General features: G+C 42.7%; 1 protein-coding gene across 1 annotated transcript in view; it reads right to left on the bottom strand.

The window, feature by feature from the left end:
• The window catches only part of DPY19L1 (dpy-19 like C-mannosyltransferase 1), a 519,970-nt gene that overhangs the window by 447,314 nt on the left and 45,060 nt on the right, over nt 1-27,596 (bottom strand). Inside the window, exons 2-3 of the mRNA XM_085607487.1 lie at nt 26,016-26,040; nt 7,835-7,922 (exon numbers count right to left, since the gene is read on the bottom strand). Of these exons, the coding sequence (XP_085463613.1) occupies nt 7,835-7,922; nt 26,016-26,040 (113 nt within the window). The remainder of the gene's footprint in view (nt 1-7,834; nt 7,923-26,015; nt 26,041-27,596) is intronic.

Genomic DNA, 27,596 nt, shown 5'->3' with positions numbered 1-27,596 from the left:
TGGACATACTGAGATGCCAAATACACAGACATACTAAAGAGACGTACAAATACATAGTCACAAAATCGTGGTTGAAAACGGTCACCAAAGGCTGTCTGGAAAAGCACAGACTTGCAATAAAACTGCAAATGCAGCTGCTGGGTAGGAAGTCCCTCGCATGGTGATGGATGTGTAATCCTGCCAAGAGTGCCCCAGCTGCAATGAAGTCTGGATCGCTAGAGCTGATTTTTGTCATGGGCGAACACACAGCATGCATGTGTGCCTTGACAGGTCTATTTCATGGATTGTGGTCTTGTTGGACCAGGAAGGGTACCCAAAGCGCTATCCTCAGTGGTGAAAGGCTACTGCTTTTGCCAGCAGTTAAGCAGCATGAACGTGGTGGTGGCAGCATACTGTGTAATGATCAGTAGAAGTGAACATGCCTTTTTGCCTGTGTCACTGGATTGAGGCCTACTGCTGTGTGCTTAACTTATCTACATCTATTCATTATGTAGTGGTGTGCAGTGCATATGTGTTGAATGCATGTGCTGGGTGTATGTGTGTCTTTGGATTGTACAAAACATGGAAGATTCAGGGTTCTATTTTGGGAGACCCAAGGCTGACTGGAGGTAGAAGAATCCCCACCTCCCTCATCAGCTTTGTTGATTGCTGCATTTTGTATGCTGGTTTAGAGACACACTGGAGCAAAGCAAGCCAAGCTCTCCAGCCACTTCAAAGGGTGCTCTTTGATTCGGAGAGAGGTCACAGGAAAGGGACTTGGGAACATCTCAGGAAGGAGATGGGGCTGATAAGATCATCATAAAGAGTAAGGATGAGGCCATGGGGTAACCTTTAGATACACATCACTGCGTCTGACAACAAGATGTAAACCTCTGGTAACTCCCATGGCCTGTGTTGTGGGGTTCTGATTTGGAGCTGCTCCTGCTGTGACCGACTGCTTTCTGAACGAATGGCCGATCACAGAAGAAGCCACTTTAAAAGGAAGCAAACCCCCTGCACAAACTTCAAAGACTCAGAGCCTAAATAACATCTCATGTTTGGAAATGGGCAAAAAAAAAAAAAAAGGATGTCGAGGCCCCTTGTCAACTGTCAAGCAGCCAGACAGGCTGGGCAAGTAGGATAACTGTCTCTGCAAGACGTCTGCCTGTGACCAGGACTGGAATTTAAGGCCTGGTAATCTCCCAGCTGGGTGAGGGGACATCATCCAGTGAAAATTCAAGACCTCCTGCCCCTGGAGCACCAGCACCTGCCAGCTTCCAAGACCAGTAATCCCTGTGTTGAAAAGGAAAGTGCTGGAGGGAGTGAGGTCGAGGGGGGGGGGGGGGGGGGGGGGGGGGCAATCTTTGGGGTGGATTCCTGCAGCGAATTGTGAGGAGACAGCTGCTGCACCTATCACGTTGTTGACTGTATGCAAGTTCAAGTTGAAAAACCTATATGCTGTGCCACTCTGGTTGTCACCAGTGTGAAATTAGGTGACCCTGTATGCCAGAGGGGGCTGCTGTGAAGTTGTTCTGCTGATTGGGCCGTTGTCCTTGTGGGGAAGGCCAAAAGAATATTATGGTTGTATCGGAGGAGTGCCGAGGACACTCAGCTGCAGCCTCTACAGAGCAGAGTGCGAGATACTCACTGAGACAGCCGTGTTCCTTTTTTCCTTTGTTTTTGGGATTATAGGTTACTCCCCTCTTTTTCCTGAATCCCTCTCCCTTACTTTTTAATCACCACCTTGGTCCTGACGAAGCGCTAGGATCGACTAGGGACCGCGGGCAGCGCGAAACATGTTGACCACCCTTTCTACACCCCCTCTCTCATTTTAACCCTCACTCCAACGGGTTGAGAGCAGTGGGACGTATTTACATCCAATTTCCCCTACTCAGTGTCAATCTAACACTATCCCCCGTTACTTTTTAGTAGATCCTTTGGACCCACCACTAAATTGTTAGGGTACCACAAGGTCTTTTTAGCTCCATCACGACACCGCCCTCCCCCCTTCCCCACACACCCGCACGCACAACTACGGCGACTCCATCAAAAGATCTCTGACAGAGAGCCCTTCCAAGGGCCCGTGAGGGACTGCAGCACCACCCCCACGAGGAGCACCGCCCGATGATGATGCTTTGCACCCGCAAGGGTGTGTGAGGGCACTTCTAGTACCATCCAGGAGTATCTGGTCTCCATTACACTATTACTCTCGAACCTCATCCACTACTTTCCCCCTGCCCTATATCTCTCTCCCCCTTCTCACAGTAGACCATATTGGCACTGTTTCGTTTAGGAACTGTTACCTTACTTTGTACGTGCAAGAGCAAAACCCTCAGAGGCTTCGGTCAGACAATCCCTGCTGGTGCGGGAAAGGCTGAGCGAAGGGCCAGAAGGCCCCAGGGGAACACATCTTCCAGATAGCACTTCGGCTCTAGAACCGTGAATGGGGATAGCCACTACTGCTAGCGAGAGGAAGAAGGGGCTTCGGGGACTGTCATTAAACACTAGAGCCCTGACCTAAGCGGGCTTTGTGTATTGTTTGTGTATGCAATATTTTAGTTTGTGGTCGTATATACTATTTTTTTCATAAAAGACAATATTTGACTGGACAATCAGTTATTGCCGTTACTAAACATATTTTGAGTTGCGAGCCTGTGCTCAATCCCGTGTCTCTTTCCCCTGAGAAGTCTAGGACTGCTCGACCTGCCCTACCTCTGAGTCAAGTGTTGAAGGGGTGCTTGGCCCAATTGCACAGGATCCATAATAGCAAATGTCCCGGAACATCAGGAGTAAAAGCCCTTGTAGGAGAGTAGGATCTGCTTCACATGGGTACCCCCACTTTTTGCTGGTGTTTCACTGTTTTTCGACCTTAGTCTGGCTGTGTCCCTGCTAACCAGGACCCCAGCCTAGCTGCTTCCTCTCTAAAATGGTTTCCATGTACATTATGTACATTTCTAATTGGATTCCGAAGTGCCTTGTAAGCCCCTAGTATATGGTATACTATGTACCTAGGTCATAGGTACCTCAGAGGCCTACCAGGGGCTGAAGCATGTATTATGCCACCCCTGGGAAGCACTCCAAAATGACACCACAGGTCTGCTACTGCAGCCTGGATAAGGTGGTGCTTGCACCCCTTACAGTGGTATAGGCTACCTATATCACTACCATTGCACACACATATAAAACCTATAAGTCACTCCTATGGCAGGCCTTGACAATCCTGAAGGCAGAGTGCTTGGTTTTTATGTGAGAGGGTGCCCCTGCATGAGCAGCGCCCCTCTGCAGCGTTCGGAGTACCTCCTCTGATGCTCTTTGTGGAGCAGCACTCTTAAGTGCATTATAACTTCACGGTAAATGCTAACTTTAGACTGGCTGCACGGAAACATGTCATGTTTGGTGTCAAACGCTTTGGAATACTGCCCCCCCTCCCCGCCAGTTCTGTCGGCAGGAGTTGCATTCCACCCTTCTAGAGGGAGAGACATGTTCACACTGGTCTAACCTGGTAAAGAGTTTCTACAGCCCTGGCATCACAAAATGGATGCCACTGCCCCAGACACGGGTCTGGCCTCCTACTGCTGACCGAAACTACGGCAGGGGAGGTCTGGACAATAGGTTTCCTGTCCCAGGGAGGTGTAAACACCTCCCCAGACAGGCAGATGTGTATTGGGGCTGGGCGGGAGCACTCTCTGGTGCTTTGAAGTCCTGCACTGGGGGCACACTTGGTGTCCCTGTGCATAGTCCAGTTCAAACTGGTTGCAGGGGCTACCTGCCCCTGCTCTAGCGCAAAACTGGACAAAGGAAATGGGTGCAACCACCCCTCTTTCCAAACCCTCCCATAGGTGGGTCCCTAAAGTATGTCCAACCACGAAACTTTGTATAAGTATGGGAACCCAGTCCTTGAGACTTTAGATTACCCTGGACGAAACTCTGCATTATATATCCTGGACCTTCGACGTTCTACTTTAACTAGAAAACTGAAGAAATCTCCCTTGGGGTCAAAGAGTGACTCCCCTGCTTGGTAGGCACCAAAGAAGCAACTGTCTGGTCTGCAATTCTGAAGCTCCTGTCGGACGCCAAAGTCTCTGCATCCCCAGAGGTGGATTTCCAGACTTCCCCGAGCCTACCCTGAACACACAGCAAAGCTGAGGCCCGTGGCTTTCGTGGGTGACGTGGAACCGTGACACCTGGACACCGTGATCTTTTGCTGATCCATCATCTTCCTGGTCTGCCTCGAAGTTGTGCTTTGGGCTCAGAGTAGCCCCAGCCTTCAGCACCTCCTGCACCAAAGATTGCTGGCCTCCACTTCACGAGGGACCCGTGGGCCAGTTTCCAGTGCGACCGCTCGAGGCTCCTTCGCGATCGCTAGCCCATTGGCTAGTAGGTCCCCACGAAGGCAACTCCTCTTCTGATTGGGCTTTCCTGGTTGCTCCTGACGTGCCCTGACTTACCCTCGCTGGGTAAGTCCCCCATACCTTGCTGGTCTGCACGGACGTCCTTTTTCTAATTCCAAGTGACTTGCCGTTGCCAAGGCTTGTTGGGTCCAATTTGGTCGCCGACACCGCAGCATTCGACAGACTTCGTGGGACAGCTCGAATCCAGCTCCTGGTTGTCTTCCACCCCTCCTGGACCTCGTGGCTGAAGAGTCAAGACACCCGTCAACTCACCTGAAGCACCCGATATCTGTGGGCATTGGACTATCGTGCCCTTGGTCACTGGTAAGTGACCCAGACTCTGTCCCCTCTGCTTTCAGGTCCCTTCCATCCTAGATCCGGTCTTGGATCTCTCCGGACACTTCTCTTCACGGCAGCAGCACTTCCTGAGCAGCTTCCATTGAAAACAGCGACGCGACCCAACACCATTTGACACCTATGCACCCGGCTTCCTTGGGTGAGGTAACTAGAGTACTCTGGTACTCCCGTGGGTGTTGGCCCTAGCACCTCTAAGTCCAAAAGGGTTCACTCGTAGTCCTCCTCTTAATTTCCAACCGCGACTTTCCCCATAGAAGTTAACGGCGATTCGCGGCTGTGTTCTCACACTGTACGCGTACCCCGTGGTTGGCCTGTGTCACTACCTTGGGTGGTTCCTTGTGGTCCAAGCACTTCTACAGGCTCTAGGCCTTGTGTCTAGTTCAAGGCCTTGTGTCTAGTTCAGTCGTGGTTCTTATACCACTTTATTGGTATATGGTTTGGTACGCCCCTAGGGCCCAAACGTGTATTTGTGCTTTTACTGTTGAATACTGACTTGTAACTTAAGTACTTCGAAATCCAGTCTCATACAGAGACTAGAGGGGTGTGTTTTATCTTACATACATATATTTTAAATATATACCTGGTGTGGTTGTCCTTTCATTTGATCATTCAAGAGATTATAGACTGGTAAAACAAGCTGCTTTAGATTCCTTCATGACTTAGCCTGAAGGCGGCTCTCCATTGCTACCACTAGGATAGCTTTCAATAAAGGTTGTCTTTAACCGATCACCATAAGGGGTTGTTTGGACTGATACAAGGTGCCCACTATAACTAGTGAACAGCATATATCAGGCCATCTTCTCACAGCCCTCAACCCCCACGGTTGGGCGTAGTAGCTCCAGCATGCCCCGGTACCCTCTGAACTGTGTTCTGACAGCTGCAATAGTTATATTGTACAATTGCTGCTAAGCTCTTATAAGACAGCTGCCACATGTAGCCTCATGACACTGCTTACATACAAACTCGTTACGTTTTTTGAAATGCAGTATTATGAAATCTCAATCGCAAGACTAATCATGCAATAACTTTTCTAAAACTCCTGCCAAATGAGCTCTCATGAGACTGCTGCTGTAGGAACTGTAATTAAACAGCAGCTGTACCACTGGTAATGGTACGTAAAAACAATGTGGTCCTACTGGCAAGTAATCAAATAAAGATGCAACAATTAGTTAGAAATGTAGGCGAGCAAAAAAACTGGATTAATAAATGAATCACAAATAAGTGCGATTCATTTATTGATACTGTTTTTTCGCTCGCCTACATAGCTAAATAATTGTTGCATCTTTCTTTGATTACGTGCCAGTAGGACTACATTGTTTTTACGTAGCATATGCTACCCTGGTCCTATGGCCGTCTTGGGTTACCCGCGTAATTTGCGATAGTGTACTATTGGTAATGGCATATGAGTTTTTCGAATGCAGCCAATGCATGTGACACACTCAAGAGTGTAGAAGACAGACTATACGAATAGTTAACTATCATACAGAAACCCCTTCCCAAGCAAAGCCAACTCCAGTTTGAAGATTTCAGAAGTAGCTGTCTAAAGTATACACCGGCACAGATCTCTGCTGTTGGACAAGAGAGAACTGCTTGCTGAGTCCATTTACCATGACCCCATCGTGTACACTTGCAGTGTCCTCGAATGGAGCACTGTTACATGGTATGAGTTTCGTGTACTGAAAGTGATGGGTCTCTTGGAGATAGCGGGCGGGTTTAGAGGCACTGAGGTGCAACAAGGAAGCCCACAACCTCAGCCTGTAATGGCAAATGCCTGACACAAACCTTGAAATTGGGCTGATCATGTGTTGTTGGTGAAAGGGAAAGATGTATGCTCAATCTCTTTGACATGACCACCTATGTGCCACCTTAGAGTTTTCCTGGAAGGAAGCACCACTTCGCATAGTGAGTTTCATATACTGAAAACGCTAGGTATCCAGGCACATGGGAGGCTCATTCTAGGCTTGGAACAAATGGGAGGCAGGGAGGGATGCCTTGGAGCTGCGCTAAATTGACTACATGTTCTTTGATACGATAAGGGACTTGCTTATTTCTCATATCAACTGAAAAGCGAAGAGCTTATTAAAAAATGTCTTACAAAGGATAAGCAAGCAAGCCAGGCTTGGTGTAGTCCATTTGATATATATTCTTACATAATTTTAAAAATAGGAATGCAACAAATTCAAATTACACTATGTAGCAGCCGGCAGCAATGGCATGAAGAACCGCCACCTTGATAGTATATGGGTATTCTCTGTAATGAAACCAGACTAGAAATGTTGGCGGACATGTTTAGTTGCGCTCTTTTACGCCTCCGTTGTAAACCAAGAGATATCTGCTCTCACAAAACAGACAGGAGAGCTGCCACAAAGTGAAAGACTTCAAAAAGTAACATATTGCTTGCCACTGCTGTACACAAAAAAACGGAACAAAATAAAAATCTTTAATGAAACTGGACACAAAAAAAAGACAAAGCAGCGTCAAACCTCTGTCCGTGGTAGTACAAGCGGCTGTCGCTTTGGAGATGCGCTAAACTGCTCATAGTTGTTTTACTAAGAAAACGGGCCCAATAGTTACATTCCTGTTTCGAAGTGACAGGAAGTGGAATAAGAGTAATAAAGTATAGAGCGAGTGTATGCAAAAGGAATCCAAAGGGCATGAGGTGTAATGCAGCTGGGAGCTATTGTGTGGGTCTTATCAGGGGCTATTTTTAAGCCTCAATTAATTGATCAAATTGAACACCATAGGCTATCACAAGAATCACACATTAAAAATAATTGCCATGTAAGACCAGTAGATAGTCTTCGATAACAAAAAAACTTAGGGATAGCACTGCCCAGGTCAACTAAAATTAGAAAAAGCAAAACTATAAATCTTCCTCGTGAAGGGTAGTAGCAATCAGCTTGCCAAACAAAACCTTTTTTTTTTTTTATGGAAACCGATCACTTTTAAATTTCACATTTATTAGCTGACCTTCATAATACGAGATTTGTTTCCCAAAATGCCAAACACATCTGCAATCAGAATACATTTCTTCAATCTCTTGTAATATGTAGCAAGAGTTGAGTTCTCACATGACAAATGTAACGTACAATTAAAAAAAAACTAACCATTTCAGTGCGAAACGACATTTCTCTTTCCAGCGTTGACAGATGAGAAAAATGACGATCATTCTCAAAAAGATTGGAAATATGGGTCCTGTAAAAAAAACAAAAAGGATGTTGGGTGTCAATTTTGTGAATGTAAGAAGTTAACAATTGATGACTTGTGGCTGATGGTAAAAAAATAGCGATGTTAGATGTTCAAAGGACACCAGATGACTACCACCCCTGCGTTCAACTCTAGAACCATGGGACAGAAGTAAAACAATGGTTAACAGACCCAGCATTGCCATAATAATCAATTGTGAAAAATGGCAGACACCGTACACCAAGCTTATATAACATTTACACCAGTTAGGGGTATCACAAATACTACTCATTTGTAATCTAATTTATAAGCTCGTTGGAGAACGCCATGCATCACAAGCAGATTTTTTAACTTGAATTACCTGCTCACCTATTCCTCATCCTTACTTACTATATGCATCTTGGGACAATACCCCACCACAGTAACCTTATCAAGCACCTCTCACGAATAAAACTTAAAGAAAACAGTCCGGCACACAGGTGTATCTAACCTTTTCGGCAAGAAGAGTAACTTATGGTCAATGAATTCTGGGTTACTTATATTAGTGATGTAATAGTGACCACCCATTCCAAGACTGTCAGCAGTGACTGCATCAAGCAAGGTTGACAGCAGTAAAATAAAAAAGCATTATCAATTTGGAATACCTCTAAATGGGAAGTAAATAGCAGCAGCAGCTGTGGTGCCCCTGGCACGAAGTTATTAATATGAGCCACAAGCATCACCATTTGATTTATCACTCAAGTAATACCTTTAGAGATAATTTGGAAATCCAACCATTTTTCGCCAAACATCTCATGAGTTCTGAAAATAATGTCTTAAATATACACTTTTTCTACCAAGCAAAAGCTCCTATAGTAGTAGACCGGGCTGCAGACAGGAGAGCTACTTACAGATAGCTGGAGAGCAACCAGTAGCTCTTGAGATACTCGTTGGAGACTCCGGCTTTAGCTATTAAAAGGAGAACAAGGACTCTATACTTCCTGTAGTTGCAATCCTCGGCAAAATAAATATTCAGATCCATGCCAGTGTGGACCATCTTCTCCTGATTTCAAAATGCGTTTTGAAATGGACGCTGGACATTGTGAAGGTACAAGGAACCCATACAATGTGCAGGTTTCTGATCAATTTCAAGAAATTGAAATCTAAAAACCTCACAGAGCCTAGCATAATTTGGAGCTTGGTTCCGGACTCATTTGTGATTTGCCTGCCTTCCAGAGGCGAGGAGGTGGGATCTGGTTCACAGGCTGACAAATCTTTTAAAGAGTGATGAAGCATCTGCAAAAGAATCCCTGCGAGCACAGGGAGACATGTTAAGTATTGTTTTCAGTTCTTGCAGAAGGTTCTCTGCCTAAACCAATCCGCATTAGGCTGTTGTATACGTTTTTCTTTTAGGAAGCTTCACAATTTGTTGTTCCTTTTGGGCCATATGTTACTGGGTCCTCAGGAACTCCACATTCTTTAGCACTGGCTACCAGCTTCCAACAAGTTCAAGGTTCTTCTTCCTGAAAGTCAGTCTTTGAGAGTGCAACTCCAGTAGGAGTTTCTCCCCGGACAATCTGGAGAGGAGGGTTTGGGGGTGGGGGGAGCTCTTTACACTCAGCCAGTGGAGGTACAAAGATTGGCAGCATTAAGGGATTGGATGCGGTGCTCGGCCCTCACTAAACCCAGGAAGTTTGGATGGCCGACTAAATTTTCCATAATTCTAACTGGAGAGAGCTCATAACAGTGTGGTAGGCTTTCCAGAAGTTCAAATACAAGATCTTTCAGGACAATGTACTGGTGAGAATGGAAAATGCAATAGTAATGCCGTATCTGAACAAGCAACTCAAAACCATTAGTTAATGCACTGGTACGGAGAATAATAGACTGGACAGAGAGCAATGTTATCTCTAAGAACAATTCATATTCATGGGAGGAAAATAGGGAGGGAGACATCCTGAACAGCATTCTCGCCTTCATCCCAAAATTGGAGTATTAAGAAGGGAGTAGTCCAAATGATTTGTTAGAGATTTGGCAACTACTCAATAAAACTCTTTTGCAGACTAGTTGTAGCTCTTCTTCATAGGTATTTTTCAAGGTTCCGCTACCCTCAGGCCATAGGGGCTAATGCATTTCCTCCGATTTCTTGTCTTTTAGAAAGGAATCCGAGTCAGAGGTGATTTTGGTTTGTCCGTTTTGGTCTTGAAGAAAACGATTTCCCCTGCTAATGGATAGGTTAATAGTCCAGATGTAGTTTCTTCCTCCACCTGTAATACATCTTCAATGTCTCCAGAGGTTGAGATTAGCGGCTTGCAAGTTTAGAGGGAAGGGCTTAGAACGCTAGGTTTGTCTCAGGCCATGTAAGAATACATTCTGGTTGCGCACTAGAAAGTATTGGGTTCATTACTGGGCCTCCTTTCTAACTGGTGTAAACTATCGTTTTTTTCTCCTGTTCTGTGTTTCCCTTAGAGTTCACTGGGCTGCAATTAAGGCATTCAGTTCTCCTTGGTGTGCTCTTTCTGAAGCTGAAGGCTGGGTTTCTACATTGCTTAAAGATTTTGAACTGTTGAGACCCAAGGTAAAAGATGCAATCTCACCTTGGGACCTTCGTTTGGAATTGACAACTTCACAGGGTCCTACCTTTTAACCTCAATCGGAGGATTTTTCTAAAGTTTTTGCCCTTAAAGGTAGTCTTTTGGTTGCCATTGTTCCTGCAAGAAGACTTCTTGTGTTATAACCCCCTTACCTTAAGGTGTTCTTGAATCATATTGTTAAGAGATGGGAGTCCTTGGTTTAACCCTAAGGTACACTTGGTGTTCCACAGGTCTCTGGAAACTTTTCTACCTGTACCTCCCTCTTCCTCGGATGATGAATGCCTTCTCGATGTAGTGAGGGCGGGTAAAATGTATTTGACAAGAACTTTGAATTTTAGAAAGAGTGATGCTAAATTGTACTGTAAATTAAATTAGAACTTTATAGCTTGAAGACTAGGACTGCCATTTGCAAACCTTTCTTCACAAAAAGAGCAATTTCTTGCAAATTTTCTTTTCTAGTGGAAGTCTTGATGTGTACCTTTACTATGGGTTATAAATGAGATTTGTTTTGACCCTTACAGTAACATCAAGAATAGCCACGGGAAAAACAGAACATGTATATCTCAAGAGGGCTGCATTATTCTCTGCCAATCCACATTCCCCAAAGAAGACCAAATAAAAAGTCTATTCAAAATAGCACTGCCACAAGTTTTTCAGTAACAATTCAGGGCCCAATTACGACTTTTGGGGGTGCGGGGGTGGGCGGCCCGCCACCACTATGCTCGTGCACTGCCAACAGTCACTGCCACCAGCCCACAAGTAATTTTGTGGTCTGGAGGGAGGTGGCGTGGAGGTCCCCACAGCGGTGCCTTTGAAAAAGACACCGAAATTGAGAACACCACACAGGTTATTGCATGGCATGGACTGTAAAGTCCATGCCATGCAGGAACTGGGGCATGCACACAGGGGTGCACATGTGCCCATCACACATGTATTCCCAGGCTGAGGGGGCACAGGGGACCCTGCTAGACCAGCCTTTGCTTCAGCACTACCAGCTTTTTCACAAAGAAAAGACCTCCATGAAAACTCTGGGGGTCCTGAAACTTGTAATATGCATGGCAGTGCTGCAGCGCCAGCATTTTACAATGGCCCTGATTGCCGCGCCACCACCAGGGAAGAGTAGTTCCCTGGCAGAGCCAGCGGTCCAATTACAGTCCGACTGCCCAACTCTCAATAGGGTGGTCGGACCGCTGGTGTAGCAGTGGACGGTGGGCTCGACTGCCAAACTCGTAATTAGGCCCTTCGTGTTTTCTGAGTTTGCCAATGTGTTCCACTGGAATACAGAGTGGTGCCACAATATAATACACTGCTCATTGAAATTAAGACTTAGTTACTGTGATCTGCAACATGGTAAAAAAGAAACTGAAATTGGGAGAACAGACATTTAACCCCTACACTGGTGAGCATTGTACAAACCTTGAAGGGGCATTTCCCTTAACATTGCTGCCTTATGCACAAGATATGGGTCGATCTATACGTCATAAGAGCCTACTGAGTACTTTTTCTGAAATATATCATTAGAGCCGGTTAGTCTACCAAACCAATAAATAGTTGTCGACGTCGGTTTTCTTTAAGCGCCTACAAGTTTAACATTCAATTCAAAGACATAAATGAGAATGGATTAAACCATTAGACCCAAATATTCAAATGCCTCCTCAGTCTGCTCGAAGAACAATGAAGGGGGAGGATTCAATATGTTTGTAGACATGGTGTTGATCATCATCACATAATTCCACAGATGATTATACAAAAAGAGCGGCACACCCGTCCAAAAACTCCACTGACAAAGCATTACGGTTCGGCGATATGGCCAGGTTAGCTTTATTCTTGGGAGCTAGTGACCATCACTACAGCAAAGAGAAGGTGTGGTCAGAGGCAGCACGCTTCCTTATCACTTTGAGGTGAATTTTTAGGTTCATTAACAAAAATGATGTAGAGGTATATTAAAATAGGGGGTATAAGTAGAGGAAAATCCAAACTTGCGAAGTTAGCTTAGAAGAAGGGGTAATTCATCTTACTGTCATTGAGAAAATATACATTTTCTTTTGGTGCAGCAAAACACATAACATCTTGCTTGACCAAATAACCAAGCTTAATTTATTCATTCTCATAAGGAACACAATAGCAAACACTTTACATACAAACTCAGGTGAATCTACTCTAGAGAAGCTACTCTGTTTGGATCGCTCTGGTGATCACTGAAATGAGCGACTGTGACATTGTATGCAATAGGTCATTCTATGTTGACAAGATTAGGAAACAATTTCCGACATGTGGGACTGTGCATCCATCCTCAAATGGACCCTTTTAACTTGTGAACATTATAATAACATGTGTCCACTGGCAAAACTATATCTTCTCTTACAATGTGCATATTTACATATGTTATAATTCTATATTTCTGTAGATAGAATCCTTCTCTCTTCACTCTCTTCCTATTTAGACTTTCATCAAAATCTCCTCTGCCTTCGCTCCTTACTTTTTCTTCAATGTTTAACTGTAATTAGTCAATTCGGGGTCCTCAAACTGTTAATTATTTTCCAGACAAATAACAAAATACACAAAAAACTAAAAATACATAAAGTAAATTAAAAGCACCTTTGAGTGTAGGATTAATGTTAATTTCCAGCAACGGAATATATGAAAATTAAATACCTTCAAAAGTTTGCAAACTAAATTCCCACAGTATAGTTTTTGCCATCAGTTACTATGCAGACCACACAATTCTTCATAGTTTATGAAATGCTTGTAAGTGCACCTATCACTTCCCCATGGGAGGGTGGGTTTTCTCATTTTATATATTTTTTTCAATGAAGGCCCAAACAACCAAGATTCAAAGGAAATAATGTTTTGCTCAGCATTTCACTTCATCCTAGCAGTTTATTTGTCATATTTATAAAACTCAAAGTCCGCAAAATGCATCATGGTGCTAGGATGCTAGAGGAACAGAACCATCAGTACAAGCAAGTCAACAGAACCTAAAAACTTCAGTTATGTATGGGTGGATTATTTCTCTAAAAGTTGCTGAAAGTAGTAGTGAATGGTCTATTCACTGTATTCGGCGGAATTAATTAGGCTGGCTTTTTCTGAAAGAGTAAGATGTGTATGGTCTAAAATAGGAGACTCTGGAACGGTTCCTTTTCAGAAATAAGCAATAGCAGATATCGAAATAAGATCAAGCTGAGAGCTTCTGAGCAATTAATGAATACCAGATATCTAAAATACATCAACATATGAACTTCTCCCACATGGTACATTGTGCCAGTTGGAAGAACTTCTTCAATGTGCTTTAAAGAGAATCTAGTAGGTGAGAGCAAACAGGAGTTAGGGGCCAAGGGAGATGGGAAAAAGATGCACAATTACATTTATTGGGTGGAAGGACATTGCGGTAACTAATGGATCAATGCAAAGCCTCTGAAGAAAATTGAAATTTTATCATATAATGTTAAGTACAAATAATTAGTGGAATCACAATACAATAATTTCAAACTTAAAGACTAGCTAGAAAAATAATGCGTCAAAAGATTCATAGATTCATCTTGCAAAGGGTATACATTTTTTTCATAAAATACAATGATTCAGGAGCGTCTGCACTCCCAAACGGATCACAGCTGTGATGTGAAATTATCGGATTCAATTAGGGAGCCGAGATAGTGAAACAAGATACTGATAATGCGGGTAGATGTCATATTACTCACATTTAGAGTCTACAACAATTATTAACCTTGTTTAACTATGATGGGTTGATACTGGACTATCGGGGTGACAAAAGGCTCCACTTTCAAAATGTAATACTATTTTTAATCTGATATCAACCTCCCAAATTCCACTGGAGACAATAACACAAAACTGAATGCCAGAAATGCAGACTCCAAGAGAAACTCTATACTTCCCTAGAGCTTCAAGCATACAAATGCAGGTGCAGCACTTTCACCTCTGGGATAGATGGAAGGATTTCTGCTGGTTATTTCAACAGGGCAATTTTTATATGAAACACTTTGGTGTGTATTTTCAATGAAAGCATAAAAGTACATTGTGGGTTTTCTGTACAATACAGAAAAAATAACTAGTTAAAATACAGGAATTACTGATAAATTGGGTTAAATATTGTTTGTCAAACCACTCTGATAAGTACACTTTTTTTTTTAACGTTTTGAAATATTACTATATTGTTTAACTCGATGGTTAATATTATTCAAATCTAAGTCCCTTTACATTTTTCTTATAAGTGCATATTATAAAAGTACAAAGTGCAGTGCACAAGCACCTGAACTAGCATACAGAGTAAGTTGATTCAAAAACTGAATCATGGCTGATGCATAAGTCTGCTGTGCGAACCGATGGATTAAGAACATATCTTTGCTGACACACTCAGATGCTTCATTGGTTCTGCTGTAAACATCATTGACTTCAATGAAAGTTAAAATGTTGGGTATCTCATTGTCAAGTGGCTCTACACCTTTGACGGGTAATTGACGTTAAGGGTGCTTGGGTAGTGAATACATTATTATATGGCATTATCATATTGTATTATCATACGACAAACTCCGTTAAAACAAAACGTATATTCTTCATATACTATACATGAAAAAAAAGCACAACTGTTTCTACCTAATCTTTAAAAGGTTTCCCAAAGAGGATATGAATGACATCTTGAAAAAGGACAGAGAAATCAATATAACTGCAATAAGGAAATAAGTAAAAGAAACATCAAGAAGAACCAACAAATACACTTAAAACTGCTGAAACCTTTCTTTCAAAGATTTATCAGTCATATGGCTAAACTTACATGTTCTGACAATGAAGAGGTCTATTGCTACAGGGTGTAATTACAGGGGCCTAAAGCAGGAAGGTGTCAATTTACCTAGACTGTGCTTTTCAAATATTTCAAAATAAAACATATGCTATAAACTTCTCTTCACAATATTGTAAATGTGAATTATTCCAATGATACCTCCTGCTGGTGCCTGGGAAGAGAAGTCTACACACATTTGTTAATGTATCCTTAAAACTGAAAGAGAACTCCATTTACCTGTTTTTGAAAATTAATATCACATCTGACCAAGACATAGTTGCAGCCTCCAAGTACAAGGAGTAAGATGTTTACGAGGGAATACGACACCACTTGGGTAAATAAAGAAAAAAAGCCAATGTACCTTATAATAAAATAGGTGAATATGACTGGGGATAAAATAAACAGGTCTCACCACAAAATAAAATCATAGGTGTCATGATATCGGCGATACTTTAGTTTTAATAATAATATGAGACCACATTATTAACGGTAACTACAGGTGACAAAGTTTTTCTTTCTTTCTTTAAGCTTTATTTCGGCTTATATAGCCATAAAAGCAAGAATACATAAAACGGTTCCAACATATAGATACAGATACGCAGACCAAATCTTCAAGATAATACATACGGAGGACAAACCACAATTAATCACATCTCGGTTATGCAATTTACAGCTTTAAAAACAAAGACATACATCATAATTTAATTAAAAAAGCCAGATTTTGTTTTAAAACTTCTAAAAGCATATTAAAAATGGAGGAATCAGTGCAATTCGTAATAGCTAACCAGGCCAGGGAAGGGTGCAACCCGCATCTGTGCATTACAACTTGCAACCTGTCTGTTTCCTTATGAGGTACACATTAAATAGGAACCTGCTTATACAAAACACTACTAGTTGCGAGGTATTTGATTTGAGTATACGTTCTGCCTCTTTATAGGACCTAATCCCCATGTTTTTGCATAAGGGTTTGATCCAACGGTCCCTTGATTTTTTATAGGCTGGGCAGAAAAGCAATAGATGGGCATCATCTTCTTTTGCTTTTTGAGAACAAAGGGTACACAGCCCACTACCCTCCTTGCCCCCCCCACCTACAAGTATTTGCAGAAGTCTGTAAGACCCCATATCTAAATTGAAAATATAGTGTTTTTGCTAAAGGTAATCTTATCTCGTCCATGAATTGTTCAAATTCAGGAATATCCTTTATGATCAAAAATCTCTGGGTCAATGTGCCTAGTGTTGAACTAGAAAGTGGTTCGCCATTGATATATGTCCAGAAAGTAGACTTCACAAGCTTTTTGAAGGGTGGTGTCATGTTCTGAGGTTCTTCCCAAAAGTGGGAGAACCCTAGCCTGGTAAACCACTGAGAAATGTTCTTCAACCACACAATCTTCTTAAACCCATCCATCCGGATTATTTCTATCAGTCCACTCTTATAGTCACTCAACTCCGGAGTTGTCCATAACCTAACCCAGTACAATAGTGGCCTTAGTATGGCTTGGTAGTCTGTCCTTTTGAAGTTAATATCCATAAACACTGGAACTATGGGGGTTCTAATTGGTATTTTAAGCAACCTACGTATAAAATAATTTTCTTCCTTCTCGAAGTTGCTTTTACAAGAATGCCCCCATACTTCAGCGCCATAAAGTGCCGCTGATTGAGCCTTCGCTTTAAATAATTCGAGTGCCGGCGTAATAGCTTTAGAGTGATTACTGCCGTGGACCTTTAGAATAGGCATTGAATTTTGTTTTAAAATTAGTTTACTTTTTTCCAATTGCCCCTTCCAAGAAGGCATACTATCCAGCATAATTCCTAGATAATTAAAGCTCTCCACATACTCCAATTTTTGGTTGTTTAAGGCCAGGTTCTTCCTAAAGGACTTCTGGGGATTTATGGACATATATTTTGTTTTAGATAAATTTATTTCTAACCCCTTCCCCACACAGTAATTATTAAAGGAATTCACTAAGTTTTGCAGACCCTTTGGAGTCTGTGAGATGAGAATTGTATCATCGGCAAAAAGTAATGCCGTGATCGCCTCATCTCCTAATTTCGGGGAATCATGTTTACAGTCTCTTAGGTAAGTAGGTATATCATTAACGTATAATTTAAAGAGTGTAGGCGCCAGCACACAGCCTTGGCGTACACCCCCGTCCTACTGGAATAGCTTTTGAGGTTTCGCCTCCCTTCCCCCATCGAACTTTAGCATAATTCCCTGTGTGTAGTCTAATAAGTTCTTTAAGTAACTTGCTAGGGACCGCCATATTCTCAAGGGTAGACCACAACAATTTACGTGGTACAAGGTCAAAGGCAGCCCTCAAGTCAATAAATGCCACGTACAAACTGCCTTTCCTTATATTAATGTATTTCCAGCAGATGCACGTGAATCTGAATACTTGATCAACCGTGCTGGTTTTTACTTTCAAGAGCAAAGAAATGGCAACAACTGTTCTGGTCTTTTATACGTCTCTTTAATAGGTGAACATGTAAGTTGTCTTACAGTTGCTAAAATAAACGTACGATCAAAATATTCTACAACAATCCTGTGCTGATGCAGGTGGGTCTTGGGTAATGCATTGTCCACTTGTAGAAGATACAGTATCATACAGCCATAACAATAGAAAGAGTAAGAAGCAGATTACTTGTATGTCTCATTTTAAGAGACTTCACTGACTCTCGGACACTTAAGAGTAAAATTCAAAGGAGAACTAATGCACGAAATCTGAAGGTCAACAACCAAGAATCAGTAGCTAGTGTGAATAACAAAACAGTCACCAACCACAACACCGAGATCCTCAACAGCAAACAATGATACGGTAGCAATGGTTAGTCACGCCAGTGAGAAAAAAACGGTTTTGCAACAGAATTCAGAACGTTTTGAGGAATTTGACAAGTTTCCTTTCCTAGTGACAAAGTTGAATGCTAACCCCAACTTCCTTCATAAACCATTCAAACTTCAATCTCTAAGCCCTGGAAAGACTCCTCTCGTACGAACAATAGACTAACACCCACACGCAGCCAATTATCCACCCAAAGAACAATGCCTACTAGCTCAGCCGTAAAGTACACGGTTGCTCCTCGGCCATTAGAAAGGGCAGACCAACCAGGATCAGAAGGAAAACACCTAATGTTCAACATTTAGGTTTATCACACCCATACCTTTACTCTCACTCCATTTACAAACTTGCAAAAATCTAGTCCACCTCTAAGAAACAACACAATAAAGTCCATCCAAAAAAAGATGATGGAATGCACAGCACCTTCTACCTACCCTTTGCTCAATGGGTACCTTAATGCGTGGATGGGTCAGTAGGTGCATGATGAATGGATGTATGGTTGAGCGAGTGCCTGGGTAGGGGGCTGGATGAATGGGCAAGTTCTTGGATGGGTGTAGAGGATAAGGGCATAGTAGGAGGGTTGAAGCAATGTGGAGTCAGTTTGTGTAAAAAAGGATAGGTTGTGAGAAATATGGGTCTACACAATTCAAGCTTGATGCTCTGCTATGAGTGAAAGGGATTACTGTCCAGAACCGTTACAGAATAATTAACAGTAGAAGGTCGATTTGGGTGCCCCATTTTAGCTTTAAAAGCACAAAACACCATCACATGCTCCTTATACAGACAATGTCCTCCTTGGCTCCCGAGGAGACGTGAGGCCTATCCTAATGTGGTGGCGCCTTTGAAGGGGTATGCACATCCACAACAGTCAGCTCCCACCCTGATCATTACATGAAATAGCTCAAGCTTGGCCCATGTACTGAAGGCCGCCAAAAGCTCTGGCATAAGAAGGGAAATCGCTCATTGATCAGCTCAATGCAAGATCTTATCCCAGATATTTTCCAGAGGTGTTGGTACCACGTTATATATGGCAGCCCGATTGGTGAATGCCCAAGATTTGGTGCTGATCGATAAGTAGGCTTTCGAAAACTTTAACGATCTTACGAAGCTAGAGCAATGATGGAAGTTAGTTGGTAGTCTAATGAGTATATTTATTGGAATCAGGCTATGGTTGCCTTCTTCTATGCAAAACTGAGAGTTCCTGGTGCCAATGAGCTGTTCACTATTATATTGCCCATGTGTGACGGAGTAAGCAGGATATTTTTGCACTAATGTCATTAGGATCCATTACTGCTGGTAGATGAGTTTTAGTCTGTTTTTAGTACTATATTCTCATCCCATTATTTTTTTTAAAGTAAAACAGTACTTCATAAGTGCTCATATTACAATGGTTTTACATCTCTTCACATATATAAATACGGTACGGGCTGTATAGTTTGCGATTTCAAAAAGGCTTAACTGCAATTCTTGTGGATTAATTACATTCTTATAGAGCAGTGGTTCCCACACTTTTGACTCCTGAGGACCCCCATTGAGTCACCACTGGAAGCCGGGGACCCCCAAGCAATTTGTAGGATTTAAATTTCAAACATTAAAACAGTAATTCGAAAAAAATATAAACAAACGTGTGCACACAAAACAAATACTCAAATTACTAAGGATTTTAGGGGCATATTTACAAGTCCCAATCGCCATGGGAACATAACTTTTTGCGATGTTCCTGTGGCAATAGGGGCTTTGCCTTATTTACAAGGCAGCGTTAAGTCACTTATTGTGGATTAACGCTGCCTTGTAAATAAGGACCTTTCACGCAATGCTTAGTGTGAAAAAGGTGGCCAGTGGGAGTTGCAGTGGGCGTTTCACTCCAACAACTATTGATTTTGATGCTGCCCTCTATTTACAAGGTCTGCTTAAATAGGAGACCGCACCAGAATTAAGACCATGAAAAACCTGGTCTTAACTTGGCGAAATGCCTTATTTCTCCTCGTTTTTAGGTCTCGCCTGAGCCAGTGCTTTAGCGCTGCTCTCGCGAGAGCTTTTGTAAAAGGGTGATCTGGAAGTGCAAACTAGTGCTTTTCAGGCCTCCAAATACAGTGCATGTGCGCTGGGCACGCGCACCATTTGGCAGCCTGAAAAGCACTGCCTGATCACTTTCGCGGCCGCTTTGATGTCCTCAGTGAGCAGCGCGGCCACTGAGGACATCAAAGCGGCCGCGAAAGTGCTCACCATTTGCCACCCCCTTCCTGTTAAATCGAGTCGCAGTCTTCAAAGAGACAAGGATCATTGCAGGCGTTGACCGGGATGTGTTAAGCAGACGCTTGACATGTCTGTCAGAGGGGCTGCCAGGCCTCCTCCTGCGCGGGGAGCCGCCTGTCTGTCATGGCTCTCGGCGGGGGCCGGGGTGAGGGCTCGCAGTATCAGTCTACATCCCCCGGCCGGCCTGCCAGTCCACGGCTGACAGCGTGGGCAGATGATGCCATCATGGCGCCCGGCTCTGATGTGCCACTGGGGGGCCCATGTCACTCTTCGGGGAAGCCAGCTAAAGCCATTGTAGGCCTGCACAGCCCATGTTTCACTTAACACCCGCTCACCTTTTGGTATTAGAGGATGCAAAGTGATAGGGACGTCGCAGGCGGGGAGTTTTGCCGTGTGCAACTCCTGGCTGACTCTACGGCCCTACAGATCCTTCACTGATCTGTCACAAATTGACATCACTGATTGCAGAGCTGCTCATTTCTGTATTTCATTTCGGATTGATGAACGTAGCGCTTTCATGCCCTTCAGCTTTGGGGAAGCGCTTGCCCTTTTATGTTCTCAGTTTAAGCTACCGGGAATTTAAAGCTGTTTCAAAGCACCGTTCTTCGAATTTGCATGTAACAGAGGGAGTACCGAACAGAACTTCAGTGGGGAAGTCGACATGCGCAAAAGAAGGCTATTACAGATCCCACAGCCGAGATCCAGTCAAAGTGTACGTTTCACCTGATCGACGTAGTTTGAACATCTGCAGAACGCGCCTTGAAGGAGGGGCTTGGCTCCCTGCTGAGATGCTAATGTATAGAAAAATACAGATTTGAGCCATTATCTATCTCCGCTCAAAAGTAGGAAAATACGAAATCACAGAGACGATGTGCAGAGCGGGAAGTCCCCCTTGTGGCAATGTTTTTACACAGATACAAGGTGTTAGCAGAAGCCGTGGGTGTTAACATATCCACAATAGGTTTTAAGGTCGCTACAGTTCGGAAATATACATCAGCCTGGGTGCTGGTTTGCCAGCCCGAGTTACCCCTGTTATGTTTGGACTGCCGGCAGCAGGCAGCGTAGGTCGGAACTGGACCCAGTGCTGACAGGGCCTTGGAATGAGACCAGGAGACGTGGGGTGGTGTTAACTCGTCCCCGGCCTGGGTTCTTCCTTCACACCGACACCGCCCACAGCCTGGGAGTATTTATTAATTTGTGCACGTGATCAAGAAGACAATACCACTTTTCATATTACCAACAGTGGCTGCCCTTCCAGACCCCTGCTACATTATTGCATTATCGACTAATCCTGGTCGCTCAAGTTACATCACTGGAGCCACACAACATTCCTCCTCAATACAACAAGCATTTGCAATGCAATAGGTCTCGCATTTACGTGAGTTTGAGCTATTGACATTGCAAATGACAATGCCTTTTATTTTTGTTTCCGTTTAAAAAAAAAAAAAAAGAAAAAAGGCATTGTTATTTACAATGCCAATAACTTAAACTCACGTAAATGCGAGACCTATTGCATTGCAAATGCTTGTTGCTTTTTCCAACGGAAAAAGCAAAACACCTTTGGTTGTTTATGTGCAGGATGGTGACCCTTCCTGCACATAAACAATCTTTAATAAAAATTACATTTTGTAACTTTCATGTGTGCTGCATTAGGCAGCACACATAGAAGTGACAAAAAGGCATTACAAAATTGTTCATGTGCAGGAAGTGGGAACATAGCAGCATCAGGATAATGATAGACTGGGAATAAACATATGTTGCTAACTTTTACCATGCAGTTTGCAAGCAGCTCTTTGACAGTTTATAGGACACTGTGCTAGATTACGATTGTCCATTATGAATTGCACAGAGATAAAAGAATCTCTGTGACAAAATCATTAGCCCACTGACCTAGGTGCATAAAATACTGTTTTTTAAAATGCATTGTACACATTCTTTGCAGTAGGTATATTAACCCTCTGTGTCACATTAGATAAGTCAAAGCTGCCACAAGACAAAACTCTCATCTCTCTCCAGCCAGCAGGTACATTAATCACTGGCATTTTCTTGACACTTTTATAGTTGCTTGAAAACTGCTAATTTTACAAGGAACTTTGCAGTGCTTTTAAAACTGCTGCCTGCGGACCCTCTGGGAATGTGCCACGGACCCCTGGGGGTCCTCGGACCCCAGTTTGGGAAACACTGTTATAGAGCATAAAAACAGTAGCCATCCGGGATCATGGGAATAAGGATGGCCTTAGAAGAAAAGCAACGTCATAAGAGCCTGGAGGGAGTAGAAAAAAATATATGTTGGAAGTCTGTAGGAGGTCTTTTCTATGGAAAGAAACTCTAGCATTTATGCAGCAGCGATCATCTGTTGAAAACATTTGGCAGCATAGAGGTCCTTTCTGTTATTTGAAACAACACTGAATGACTAAGTGATAAATCGGAAGGTGAAAAATCAATACAAAAGCTATGGCAGGTACTGAAAAGTATAAAGAGCAAACTTGGATGGAGAAAGTCTTTAGGAATGTTACAATGCTAGGAGAAAGTCTTTAGGAATGTTACAATGCTAGCAATGTACTAAGTAGAGTTTTTCACAAATGGATACATGAAAGCTAAAGCAATGCACTGGAAAGGTCACTGTTATTGCTGTTTGAGGTATACATTCAAAAGGTATATTAGACATCATGCGAATAGGCCTAGCCCTCTAGCAATTACAACATACGAGAGAAACTGGACAGGAACTTCCATTTGCTATGGTAAGTATTGAACATATTGAAATAGCAATTATGAAATTAAATGTCTAGAATTAAGAACTTGTGGTCCGAAATCCTACTACTACTAGCTCACCCTCTAAGACAACGAGCCCCTTAACAGTGAAAGTGTGACAATCAGGGCAGGACTCTAGTGTACACAAACAAATCAAGGAGCAAACAAAATCAAACTCACAGATCCTGTTCTTATAGTGGGAAAGCATACAGAGGCTATACTTACTTAGAACATTGAAATGTTGAGAGCTCCACTGCAGACTAAAGAGCAACAGAGACCTAAATGAACTGGTATAGTCCCACTGCTCTCAACATTTCAATGTCGTATTACACAGCATCTGCCTTTCTCTTTCCACTGCGTCTTGAAAATATACTATTTAGGCAGATGAAACCGAAAATCAGAGGCCACGCAGGAGGACACACGCAAACTTCACCCTTCCCTCCTCCTGTAGCTCAGTGTCATTAGAGCTTCAGCTAGAGGGAGGGGAGAATGCTGCTCAGCTCCTGGGTCGCCTTGGCTTGTATGAACTACAAAAAGCAGTTCAGCTAAGCCAGGAAGAACGAGGGGCTGACTTCAGTCCATGTTCACGACTCTTGCTGTGAATGTTCAACAGCTAACAGCTGTGTCCCTGCGCAGGCTGTTAGCTGTAGAACATTCACAGCCAGAGCTGTGAAACAAAGGCTTCAGAGTTCGAGGGGGATTTCAACTCCCTCGGGCTCCGAGAGGCCTTTGTGTTTTTAATTAGAATATTCTGCCCTCATGGGGCAGAATGTTCTGATAGCTTTATAGCTCACCGTAGCTGGGGTTTACCAGCAATTAAAGGCCCACCCTTGTTAAAGGCCCTCACCCTCAGCTCGGGCCTTTCATGGCCGGTATAGCCCACTACAGCAGGTAGTAAAGCTAAATTGAACTTTGTCATACATGAACACAATTGGATGGACCAATCTGCATCTTTACATTTCGCATATTTGGAGTTAGGGTAAAAATTATTATTTTTTGTTTTAAACACAATTGCACTATAAACATTATTTCATAAATCTGGATGAGGGAGAAGCCCAATAGGACTTGTTGTTGCGGTAGCAGATTATGCTGCTCGGCAAGGCCTCCTCTGTCTGGTCAGATGAGTGATGGCCTCTCCAACTGGGGTCTATCCCTATGCCCAAACAATCTGTTAAGAATCTTGGTATGAAAATCGACCAAGCTCTCACGATGAAAGATCACCATCTGGCCACCACACATTTATGTTAGCAGAATACAAGTCTTCTGCGCAGAATATTTCCGTACCTCCCTACACCTGCCAGAAGAATGTTAGTACAAGCCCTAGCAGTAAGCAGATTAAACTAGGGCAATGCTCTTCTGGCGGCAGCAAATGAGACGCTGGTAGCCAAATTACAGGTAGTCCAAAACACGGCAGTCAGGCTTGTTCTCAATCTTCCTCCTGGCACCTCTTCTGCCCCATTGTTAAAGGAGCTGCACTGGCTGACAGTGAAAATAAAGGTGCATTTTCACAATCTGCTCTCTCACTTACAATGCTCTAAGAGGCAAAGGACACAGATAAAACTGTACATACCCAGCAGAAGCTTAAGATCGTGTGATAAAGCCCTACTGTGTCCACCCCCCCACATTCGCTTAACAAGATGCGGGGGGAGAGCTTTCTCTTAACTCTCCCCCTTTTTTTGGAACAAGCTCCCGCTACACGTTCTCACTTGTGCGAACTACTGCAAATTCAGGAAATTGGATAACCGACCTATTTTAAATTCCTTGATTCCTCATTCTGCTGATGCTTGTTAAACCGGTTGCAGCGCCGAGATGACCAAAGGTGAGTTGTGCACTATATTAAATTTAAATAACATACACATGGGCACTGAAATAGGAACTGAGGTGTTTGGACCAAGACAGCCAGCAAGCAGAAAATATTTATTTGTATTTCTTGACCTTAAAGCAACATACCAGCATCACAAACTGAAGATTTTATTTTAGCACTGTGGGGTCGAGAAAAGAACTGCAACTTTAATAATTGCTGTGTTCCGTAGTGTGACCAAATTGGGGTTGGACACTGAACTCTTTTATGGGTCATGGTCGAATATTGTTTGGATCAGTGGACCATCTGGAGCTCCCAACTCTTTTATTTCCCATGAAAGAAGTCTAGTGTGTGTTTCTTTAACACTTACAAATTTTAAACACTGGAACTTCAGAGATTCTAGATCAAGAAGGCATCTTACAGTAGTCGATGTAACAAATCTTTTGCAACACAACTGCTAAAGAATAAAATCGGTGGGAGGAAGTGGTAGTACTTGAACTAACAAAGGGGCTTCTACTAAGGAGGGAAGAGTCTAGTACAACAAGCATTTTTCACTTTTTAACAAAAGCATTTTTTTTCCCACCGAAATAGATCAGGGAGTATCTTCTAGAGGGCATATATGTTCCAGCAAGGGATGGATTAAATTTTTGTCCCGTCAACATCATTACATTCGTTTTACTTTAGACCACACCATGTAAAATAAGTCACATTTCTAGACAAACAATACTCTAGGGTTCTTTTTTGCACAATTATTTTGAATCACAGTTCTAGTTTTCTATTTGCACGTTTGAATTAACGTCTCCAAGATATTTACTTTTCCTTAAACATAATCACTTTTTACTCCTCGAATGGACACCAGATTTTGAAAACGAACTCTTAGGAGAGGATGATGGAGGAGGAGAGAGCAACAAGATGGAGGAGGAGAGAGTAACAAAAGAAACAGAAGGCGTGTTCAGTGTGTACAAACTGGAATTAGGTTTTACAGTACGAGGACCAAATTATGTTTTACGCTCTTACAAGTGTTTGGTTTTAACCAATAACTGGGCTATAAATACTTATTGTATTACGAACAGTAATCAAACAGAACCTTACCAATGCAAAACTCCGGCAAAGGCAGCTGAAAAAGAGGAGAAAATTTGGTTATTTTCAAACATTGTGAAATGACTGGATTAGAGTTGAACATTTACTATTCTAGATTTAAATCCGTAATCTACAGGGTAAACAATTGCTCTTTAGTTGCAAGTTTGAAGGTTGCCACGGCATATAAAGATATTTTTCTACTAAACATTTTAGCACACATTGTTTTGATTAATCTAATTTATTTGGTTCGCTTATTTGTAACAAACTATACAAATGAGTCAGACATGGAAATCTGAAACAATTAAAAACAGGATGCTCAACTTTTGGGCGACTAAGTCACAATATTTTCCAAAACTCTACATTATTACCTATACAATCAAACATTGGTCTCTTGTTGTTACAACAGGCAATATAACAGTACAGTCCAGTATTTTGCTTTCTGTTATTCGTAAACATATCCATCTATTTCCCAATTTGAAAAATAAAACTGTTGTTTTTGCTATCTATGCCAAAACAAACAAGAAAAACAGAAAAAATAACAGGTTACCTATGTGGCATTATATATCCATCTCTGGGTTCTGGTGGCATTTATAAATCACTCAGGTTTTAATCTTGTTATTCACGATGTCTCAAGAACCCCTAGATGGCAACTCATGGCCACATTACATGGTTATAATTTATATTGTTTATCCTCTTTCGCCACATAAATAGACAGGGAATCTCTGTGTAATACATATAACCTCCAAAGCATCAGACGAAGGGGGGTTATGGTTATAATTTTCACTCTACAAACTACTGAGATTTGCCAGTTATGACTGACACTGCAACCACAAGTTGCCCCAAATGCAGTGCTCATGCCCATACTTGCGGTGTCACATAAAACATCACAAACAAACAGATGTTCTGACATCTTTGAGGACAGTATATTCCTATAAAAAGCCTCCAAATCTCACAAGTGTTAGTCAATTTCAGTAAGCCCTGATAACACAAGGATCTCTGTCCCACTACGAGCTGGAAAGATGTTGACAAATTGAGAGGCCTTACGGAGGCAAAAAGTATCAATCACACCATAACACATCTGATTATATCAACTATCAGTCTCATGACTTACTTTTATTGAAGATCAGATATTGAATCATCTCAGAAATACAACAAGTGTCTTCATTTGATTTCTCTGTGTTTTGTAGATATAGGTCTTGTAGGAGTTAACCCTCCTACCTTCCCCACCCACTGAGGTAAACAGTTGCAGGATGCCTAGTGCTGCACAAAACTAAGGGTGGGCGGAGCTCGCGGAGTTTACTTCGCGGAATTCCACCGAGTTACCGAAAAACTCAATGGATTTCTGGAGTTCCGCGCACCAGCGGAGTATTGCTCGGCCACCTCTAGTCAGGATATGAAGTTGATTCATGGGCTCAAGAGCAAGTAATTAAAATTGACCTCACTGTCAGCCAGTGCAGAAGTAAAACCGAACCATAATTGGCCCCTAAATCTGCTTCACCCCGGTGACACTGCGCCTCCTGCACTGCTGCTAGCTAAGACCCTGCATAGACATCCCGCTCCGCAGCATCAGGCAACAACTTGTCATAGCCTCTT

Source organism: Triturus cristatus, chromosome 5_2 (assembly GCF_964204655.1).
Source record: "Triturus cristatus chromosome 5_2, aTriCri1.1, whole genome shotgun sequence".
Classification (NCBI taxonomy): domain Eukaryota; kingdom Metazoa; phylum Chordata; class Amphibia; order Caudata; family Salamandridae; genus Triturus; species Triturus cristatus.
This window is presented reverse-complemented; position numbering and strand designations above follow the sequence as displayed.